Below are 10,729 nucleotides of genomic sequence, written 5' to 3'. Positions count from 1 at the left end.
ATATAATATATTTTTAAAAATACCTATATTTTTTGTTAAATATATATATACATATATTTTTTTTTATAATAAAAATATTTATTATTAGTATTAGTATTTGCAACATTTCAGATTGTTCATAAGTTAATAAAATTGATTTGGGTAGAATTAGTGATAGATTAAGATATACAATATTTGATTTCCATATTTACTAACATAACAATAATATTAACATTATTTAACCATATACGTTCAAAAAAAGTAAAACAATGTTACATGATGGAACTTGGGAAAGCAAAGACACTTTATTTTTAATTTTGAGAATAAGCAAACACAATTTAGATGGCTGTCTCGAAACACACAATAATATTATTTATAGCCATATTTTATTCTTCAAAGTTATCCTATAATAAAGTACAATATCATAAGCTGAACCTATAATAAAGTACAATATTATAAGGTGAACCTTGAAATCCTTTGGAAAATGTAACTTCACACACTATGGATGATTATCTCACACCCTTATCTCACACGCTTATTCTTATAATTAATCATTTCTTGGAATGCGATCAAATGGATGATTATCTCACACCCTTATCTCACACCCTTATTCTTATAATTAATCATTTCTTGGAATGCGATCAAATATATGCTATATATGGTTCATGCATTTTCCAATGGCAGGTCCAAAGTAATTGTCGCATGGAATGTTGGGTTGTTGCCATCGGTAATTGACACAGTTGCTTTGAATCCATAGGCAGCGTCAGTGCTCTCGTGACCGGAATTAAACAGTTTTTGTCGAAGAGCTTCCCAGTTCTGTTTCTCTTTAACAATTTGAAATTCTTCGAACATAGTAAACGCCTAAACAATTAACACAAATTAATTTTTGTTGAAAACATAATTGGTAAATATCTAATCTTATGGTCTTATAAAACTATTAAACTATACCAAGTAATACTTCTTTTGAAATAAAACAATAATAATAATAACAATTTATAAGCTTTTTTTTTTCTTTGTTTTTTTTTTATTGGTAAGCTGGCTTGGATAATTAAATGAGAATGGCTATCAATAATAACAATAATAATATGTAAGAATGAAAATTTTTACTTTAGCCCCGTCAGTTTTGCATTTTTTCTGAGTCATAGATGTTTTAAAAGAGAATTAGTCAATAAAAAGAAATATCATGGTCGGCCTTGGCAAATGATTTTTATTTTGTATATGTAAACAAAAAATATTAAAAATTGTATTTTGTGTAAAATATATAATCCAGTTCCTCAGACAACAGAGAAGCGTGAATGGTGCTATTATGTTTAACCCCTCCCCATGCACATATGAATTGACTGAAGTTTGACAAGCAAAAGGACCTAAAGCGAAACAAAAATTAAACCTAACAAAGTCTATAATGAAACTTTTGAAATAAATATGCATTTAAAATAAATAAATAAATAAATAATGCATATTAATTAAATAAAAAATTACCTTGTTATCATGAGGCGAAACTGCTGCATCCCATGCTAAAACCCACTTACAGAAACCTCCAACGAGACCGTTATTTGCATTATAAACAACAGCAGCAGTTGATTGCCGCAGACTCAATTTACCTGGTGTATAGTCTCCAACATGCAAAAAAGATCCCCACTGCCCATTTTCAATAATTTGAGAGTATGGTGAGGATTCATCAACGTGACCGGACCAATCATGATCGTAAGCTAAGTTTAAGGTGTGTCCGGTAGCATTATAGATATACCCAAACACATTTACAGGAAAATCTGGCGGCGGAAGCTTCCGACTCAGAGCAACTTGTGCCCTATCTTTTGGGGTTATTTCCTTGTTTGCATATTCAGGCAGTGCCTTCAAAGTTTCGTCAGTGATGGGATTGCCAAACACAGTGGGTGCCATCTCTTTCTCTTTGAGTTAGCACGAAAACAGATTCTCTCTCAACTTTGATTTCGAGTGTTTATAAGGAAATTTAATTTACTGCATGCAAGCTTTGGAAATGGGAATGTGTATATATAGGCACACAGGCAGTGCTAGAATTATACTAATTACAATAACTGAGTCTATTAGGTGAGTCTTTGTTTTTAATATTTTGTTGTAGTCTAGGTCAAATCTTTATTTATGTATGAATAATCTTAACATACATACAAAGTTTAAAACACATCCAAACTTTCCACCAAAGCTTTGTGAAATTTTCACTTTTTAAGTAAAATCAAAAGAAAATTTACCTTTCAAATAGAAACGAGTATAATTTCTATAATATCCACCAAAATTTTTGATATTTCTTTGTAATTTCTATAGAAATTTCTATTATAATATTCATATCAAATTTTTCACAATTTGGTTTAAACTCCATGATTTCCATAAAATTTTCTTAAATTTTCATAAATTTCCATAGAAATTTTAGAAATATTTATTTATTTTTGTTCAATTTTTTATTAAAAATTTTTATAAATATTATTGATGCTTAGTAAAACTTTTTACCAAATTAATATTATTGATATTTTTTTTTTACCTTTTAATTGTCTTCCAATAATTCGGCAAATAAAAAAAAAATTTAACATTTAACAAACAATGTCCAAAATTACATTAGACAAGTCTATTTCTCATTTTCTTAGAGAAAACTAGTATCACAAGTTACAAGTTTACCCACTTATCATTATTTTTTTTTTACAATAATAAATTTAATATTTGTATAAATATTATAAAGTAGATAAAATTTGGAACGTAGACAAAAATTGAAAGATATGTGAGAAATATATTTTCTACAAATCAAGGTTCAAAATTTCAATATCGGTGGTATTTGATACATGCAAATTTAACTCTTAAATATTCATATCGATGATATATTAATAATTATATGCAAAATTAATAAAGAGATTTCCACAATATTCATGCCCGTGAGTTAATGACAATATCATAAATTGTTCCCACAATTTAGGTAGATTTCGCTTTTAAGAATTCAATAAGGAAACACTATCCCATAAAACAGGCCCACCACATTTGTCATAGGCCTTGGCCAATAATAATATGCATGTTATTAAAATACTCCACCTAAGATCTTAAATTGTCACACTCAAAAATAAAAAATGTCACTTTATTTCTTCTATATTTGGTTAATTAGAAGTTAACATATTACTTTACCATAAAAAACTACCAATTCTAAAACTATTCCAAACTATAAAAGAAAATTGGAAGAAGGATCTCAAACTTATTTGAAACCTAGTTTATTTAACCCTTCTTGATGAAACTCAAGATTAACAAAAATAATATTTAAGAAATAATGCCTTATAAGAATTGCTCTGTTTTCACGTTAGTCAAACAGAGGTCATACAATACATATATATATATATATATATATATGAATAGTAAACAGCTACGTACTACGTAATACATATGATAAGTATACATAACCATAATTATCCCCTAATCCCTTTATCCTTATCTCTACACAATCTCATATCCTTTAGGATATCTTCACCTTTATCACACAGGTGGCCACACGGGTTGTCATCATCTTTTGGGTGGTTGATATTCTTTGTTATTCTGGCAGTATCTGTTGTGTGAGGTTTATCACTTCTTTCTTCTCTTCTCCGTTACACTAATCTCTAACGAGGAAATCGTCGTTGCTTTTCCAAAATTTTAATAAGTCTCCTATACACTGTGTTTGGTTTGAAGGGGAAAAATGAAAGGAGAGGAAATGTTTACTGAGAAAAGGAAAAGAAAAAAAAAAAGAAAAGTACAGTATTTTTATATCATTATTGTTTGGATAATTAGTGAATGGAAAAGAAAAGACAACAAATGAAAAACAATAAATATTTCCATACGGTAATAATAAGAATAATTTTGAAATATTAAAAAATTCATTAAAAGTTTTTATTTTTTTCCCTTTTCTATTCATTTCCAAGCAATTTTGGGAGGAAAATAAATTGATATAAGCAAAAAAAATTTTAATAAAAAAATTAATTTCTTCATTGGCGTTCCCTTTCATTTCCTTTCCAATTCATTTTAATCATCCAAACAAAAAAATTAGATTTTTTCCTTTCTATTCTCTTCTATTCCATCAATACAAACAAATATAGTCTTAGACTTGCTGGAATACTGTTAGAGATGGGTTTGATTTACAAGTATAATTTTGTGGTTTGTCTCATTTGTATCTAATGAAAAGTAGATCATCTTAATTCTCAAACAAACTTTTTTGTTTCTGGTCAATAATTCTCAAACAAGCTCCATAGCCACCATATTTTTGTCCATGGACATGGAAAGCATAAAAAAGTCTAACAAAAGCTACGAGTTTTCTGCGTGGATAAAGAGATGCTTGAATTAATTTTGGAGTATTGAGTTTCTTCTTTATTCTAGTTTAATTTGAGAGCTAGCGGTATTAACATAATAATAATAATAATAATAATAATAATAATAATAATAATAATAATAATAATAATAATAATAATAATAATTTGAGATATTAAAAGGAGGTCTGATTGGAATTTTCATTGAGAGTAACGAAATTATGGGAAGCTTTTAATGATGTGCACTGCAAATGAAGTAGATTTGAAAGAACTAATGATGTGAAAGTTTCTAATTGGATATTGGACATATATCCTACGTGATAGGCCGTAATATTGAATAATCTCTCCAATCATTTCATGTCAAAATGATATCAATAATGTTATAGAATTTTTTTGGGTGAACTCTAATAATCTTCATGAGTTCGAACACTTCAGCCTTGACTAGTAGAAATATATATATATATATATATATATATATATATCAAAATCAATTTATTTGCTATTTCATTTACCAACTAGCGTAATAAATTATATGGCAATGTTACATTGGCTTACATTGAATTTTACTTTTTTCAAAAAAAAAAAAAATTTCATTCATTTATATATTACTTTTAACTATTAATATATTAAGAAATTGTTTTTCTTATATATGTAAATAAATTGATAATATAAAATGGCTGTCGTATAGCATCACTCAAAATTATAAAGAAAAACAACCGAAAACAAGCGATAGGAGACGTTCTTGTCCTTCGCACTATACCCAGGTAGTCCGGTACACACATGTGGAGTAAAAATGTGGTTCGGATTGTAATGACTTACAGTGTGCGAGACTAGTGCTTTGAAATACACCTGAGGGGCTATGTTCGTGCTAGCCTCGGTGAGATACAAAAAAAAATAATATATCTGGAGACTTAAGAAGGCTTAAAATTTGGGATATTGCACTTATGAGGCGTGCTTGTTTGTAAGAAGTTGGACATACCTTCTGAGCATTAAAAATGTATTTTTCTATACCTCAAATAATGACGTATACCATCTACCCTTTATAGATATAGTTAAATTCAGTGGATATTTTAGAATAGACTAAATTTACCATGACCATAACATGAATAGTTTTCAACATCCGAAATATAATCACGTGTCCAATATTATAAATGAGATGAACTTTTAGAAAGCAAACACACTATAGATGGCTGTCTCACACCCTTGTTTATTTATGACATACAATAATATTTATTTATTGCTATATATAGTTTATTCTAAAAAGACATCCTTTTATAAAATTAGCTTGTACAAGCATAAAATATCATAATGCGAACCTTGAAATCATTTTCAAAATTTAAATTGATATGACTATATCTCACAACCACATATTTTCATAATTTATATTTTGAAATGCGACTAATACTGTGGTTCATCAATTAGGGGTCGGCAGCCCTCTTGAAATAATTAATGTTGCAATGACTTTTGGGGTGTCGCCATTGTCTATATTGACACAATTTCTTTGAATCCATATAGGCATCAGCACCTTGCTCCTGACCAGAACCTCCCAATTTTTTTGGCACAGCTTCCAACTTCTGTTCAACCAATTTGAAGTGCTTGGAACTCGGTAAGTTCTGAACAATTAAAAGAATTTAAATTTTATTTAAGAAATAAATAATTTGTAAACTTACGAAATTATGAACCTATATTTCTCATAGTACTACTACCCAAACAATTTACTTTTACCAACAATAATAATAATAAAGTTTTTGGACCACCATGAATTTTTGCACTAATTACTTCCTATATATTGCATTGGATTAGCATCAGTACTCTCTAAATATTGTAAACGGTTCAAAATCTTCGCATGATAACCTTTAAACAATTAAATTATATTAATCATAGTAAAATTTTCATCCTAACTCTACACCTGCATAGGGAAGGGGAATATTCTCATGAATATACTTTGATTGTTAAAAAGTTATGGTGAAAATGTTTTGAAATGCTACAAGTATTTCCGATAAACAATTATGATTCGCATTTTTTTTTTCTCCTCCTAATATTAAAGTAGTATTTGAAAAAAATTAAGATATGAAATTATAAATAATAAATTAATTAAAATTGTGCATAGAAAATCATAAAGCTATAGATGAGTTCATTAAATGCTTCATATAAAGAGTGATTTTGGCTTTGTATACGTGAAGTGTCAAGTCCCACTTTTTATTTTAGTTTTTAAATTTAAAGAGTCTATTGAAGTTATGAAAATTATTTATAACTTTTTTAAAATAGAAAAGATGATGCTTTTAAAAAACTTGTTGAAGATGCTTTTTAAAAAAAGCTCTAATGAGTTTTTTTTATTAATTTTTAATATAAAAGGTGATTTTGGCTTTCCAAATATAGAGCCAAATCTATTATTTTATTTTAATATTATATTAGTTTAATTCAATGTAATACAAGTTTTCATACCATTATATAATATTTGAAAAAGAAGTATACAAAAACAAAGATGAAATATAAGTATAATACTAAATGGTTATGATAAAAAAAAAAAATAAAAGGTGTTTTTGAATATCACTTTTAAATTTTACTATTTATTTTAAAACATGCTCTTTATAACTAAAATTATGTTTTCAATTTTAAAAGGTCCGTTGAAAATGTTTTTATAATTAATGAATGACAAAAATTATGAATAATTTTTTCTTTTTATTAATCAGTAATACGGACATTATGAAAATATTTATTAAATTTATTTATCAATATAATAATAGATAATATAATAACATTTAATATTTTTAATTTACTTATTTATTTAATAATTTATTTTTTATATTTAAATTATATAAATATACTAATTAATAATATTTTAATACATATCATTTTATAAATATTCTGACACGTTCCATATTACTGTTTATTAATACCTTTGGCAACTATAATTAAACATTAATAAAGCGAAGGCATATAAAGAAGTAAGGGTAAAAATGGAAAATAACAAGGAAGAAGAAAGAGTAAAAATGGAAAATAACAAGGAAGAAGAAAGAGACAATCGGTCATGCAAGGTGCAAGGAAAATGATTTACCAAAAAACAAAAACGTGCAAGGAAAATGAGCTGGCAGCATTAAATGTTAGAATTAAGTTAGATGGCCATATTTGGAAAATGAGCTGGCGGCATTAAAACGCACGGTATGAGCTAATGGAAAGCCAATTTTTTTTTTTTTTTGGATAAAAAGAAAGCCAATTGTGAATTGAGTTTTAAAGCCAATTTAAAAGCCACGTAGCATGATGAAAAATAAAAGGAACAAACCAAGCCACGGATTTTTCCAGGGTCAACAAATATTTCATTTTTTTTCCCTTCCACAAATTCAAAATTAATTATGATCAATGTTGAAAATTTTAATATTGATAAAAATAATTTAAATATAAAATATTTATAAAAATATTAAATATTAATAAAAGTATATAAAAAATTACGAAAATTAATAAAAATTTATTTTAAAATAAAAATTTTATTGGAATTTTAAAATTAATTTAATTAATTAATTATTAAATTAAAATTATAGTAATATTGAAAAGATATTATACTTTTCTTAATTAATTGATTGATAATAAATGTTAATAGTTAAAAATATATTATTTTATTAATACAAAAATGCAAATATATATATATATATTTGATAAAATTATTTATCAATTAAGATACGTAGAATAGTTATTACAATTATATATATATTGTATAAATATTATTTTAATATTATAAAGAACTTTTGGTGGTTGAAAATTATTTTTTTTTCCTCATTCTGATTTTAGAATGTGAAATATAAAAAATAATTATTAAAAAATATTTTTTTTTCCATATAATTATTAATATACCATCGATATAAATATTTAATAGTTAAGTTTGCATATATCAAATTCCATCAATATTGAAATTTTAAATCTTGATTTGTAAAAATTATATTTCTGCATATCTTTAAATTTTATCTACGTGTAAAAAATATGTTTCTACATATCTTTAATTTTTATCTACTTTATAATATTTATACAAATATTATTTATTAATAAAAAATAATAGATAGATAAATTTATAATTTGTATACTAATTTTTTTAAAAAATATATTAGATAAATTTATTTAATATAATGTTGAACATTATTTATTAAAATTTATTAATTGCAGTAAACCCTTGTATTTTTTTTAAAAAGAGCTTTTTTTGGCTCTAAATAGAGCTTTTTCACCCCCAAAAAAAAAAAAAAAAACTATACCAAACATATATAGTTTAGTCCACATGAATGAAGCACTTAAGATAGATAGACTATTCATAGAACGAGCCAACAAGTTAATTAATGGACCATTAAATCCAAGAAACAATAAGGAAGAGAAAGTGATAAAGTTAGATCACGAAGTGATAAGGTTAGATCTAGACTTCGATAGAATGAATGTGCCTTGCTTAGGGTCCTTTTGGTATAGTTGATAAAAATAGAATTTTAGTCTATAGAATTTTATATAATAGATTTTTTTAAAAAATATTTTTTATTAAAAATCTAATAAATATTTGATTGTAAATAAAAAAAATATATTAAATGCTCATTGAGTTTCTAAATAAGTTAAAAGAGTTGTATTAAATATTTATTAAATTTCCATATAAATTAAAAAAAAAAGAGCTTTTGACTTCAAATAAAGCATTTTCACCCAAAATATATATATATATATATACACCAAACATATATAGTTTAGTCCACGTGTATGAAGCACTTAAGACAGATAGACTATTCATAGAACGAGCTAACCAGTTAATTAATGTACCATTAAATCCAAGAAACAATAAGGAAGAGAAAGTGATAAAGCGATAAGGTTAGATCTAGACTTTGATAGAATGAATGTGCCTTGCTTAGGGTCTGTTTGGTATAGTTGATAAAAATAAAATTTTAATTTGTAGAATTTTATATAATAGATCTTTTTAAAAAATATTTATTATTAAAGAGTTAATAAATATTTGGTTATGAATAAAAAAAATATATTAAATGCTCATTGAGTTTCTAAGTAAACTAAAAACGTTTCATTAAATATTTATTAAATTTCCATATAAATTAAAATTTTTTTTTTAAAGAAATACAAAATTTGAGCTTCTCTAAAACAAATTAAAAAAACTGTTTTTTTTTATCAACAACAACTTATTGACTCTGATCAAATATTTTAATTTTTAAACAAAATATCTTTTGACCTTTAAATAAAATTTTTGGTTAAAAAATAGACTCTGTGAAACAGATACTTATATATAGATTCCATAACTAGGTGGGAGTAAAATGCACCTTGTATCGTCCCATCAAGAGTTTTTCTAGATTGTTGGTAAAAAAACCATCAAATTTGATTATTAAGAAAAAAGATCCTAGTTTCAAAATTTTATCTATATTTCCATCTATCTTCAAATTATATTTTGCAAATTTTATCAATATTCAATTAGGTTTGGGTCACGATCCTAATGATTTATTTTTTGGAAATTATTTTTTATTTTACAAAAGAAAAAAGGCAATATTTTCTGAAATAGATAAATTTAGAAAAAAGTTTAATGGTCGAACCTGATTGACCTTACTCTAGTCATCCATGTGAAAGCGGTGGGACAAATAATTGACGTGCAATAAAGGACATGTCATTTGCCTTTTTGTGTCATATTGCTTATTTTCTTTGTATTTTCTTTTGTAATTATTATAATGAAAATACTCCAACTTAAAGTAATTGTACGAGAGAAAAAGTAATTTTGCGGCCAATAGCTTTTGTTTCCCCGTATTACTGAAAATATAAAAAACGCATTGAAAGATAAATTAATTGAGATTTGGGTCATTTATTAATTCCACCTAAATCTGTGCATTTCAAATCTATCAAAATGTTTTGCTTGTCAAAATTTATTTCTTAAACGATGTAATAGATAATATATTAATATTTAATTAATTTATTTTTTAATTATTTTTATATTTAAATTATATAATTATATAAAATTAATAATGCTTTAACATGTGTTATCTTATAAATAAATTTTATAAATATTTTAATTTTTTTATTAATATTGTTGGCAACTATAATTAAACACATATAAAACAAAGGCATGTAAAGAAGTAAGGGTAAAAATGGAAAATAATAAGGAAGAAGAAAGAGACATTCGGTCATGCGAGGAAAAAGAACTTGTAAAATTCTCGACACATTCATTCACGTCAGGAAAAAAAATAAACAAAAAAGAGTTCGGATGAAGATGAAGATAGAAACATGATGCAATATGTCTAGTTTAAAAACTGCCCTCTATTCCGCATTGGATGATTTTTGTAATTACCCATTTGTATTTATCTTACTTCTATAATTTTAACATATATGATATTTTAGCGGGATAATTTGTTTGACCTTGGTTTATGGCTTAGTGCGCCAATTCGCTTACCAAGTTTTAGGATACCAACCGATTTGATGTTGTTTTATTGGCTTGCTTGGGTTTATTTATC

The 10,729-nt window shown here is 25.5% G+C and overlaps 1 protein-coding gene across 1 annotated transcript; it reads right to left on the bottom strand.

Moving 5' to 3' along the window:
* Positions 1-241: 241 nt before the first annotated feature.
* On the bottom strand, positions 242-1,961 carry LOC132803468 (23 kDa jasmonate-induced protein-like). The gene is made up of 2 exons (XM_060816595.1): positions 1,459-1,961; positions 242-840 (listed from the first exon to the last, which is right to left on the bottom strand). Exons 1-2 carry the CDS (start codon positions 1,876-1,878, stop codon positions 643-645), a joined length of 618 nt encoding a protein of 205 aa, XP_060672578.1. The 5' UTR covers positions 1,879-1,961; the 3' UTR covers positions 242-642.
* Positions 1,962-10,729: the final 8,768 nt, after the last annotated feature.

The sequence above is a fragment of the Ziziphus jujuba genome, chromosome 4, assembly GCF_031755915.1.
Source record: "Ziziphus jujuba cultivar Dongzao chromosome 4, ASM3175591v1".
NCBI lineage: Eukaryota > Viridiplantae > Streptophyta > Magnoliopsida > Rosales > Rhamnaceae > Ziziphus > Ziziphus jujuba.
This window is presented reverse-complemented; position numbering and strand designations above follow the sequence as displayed.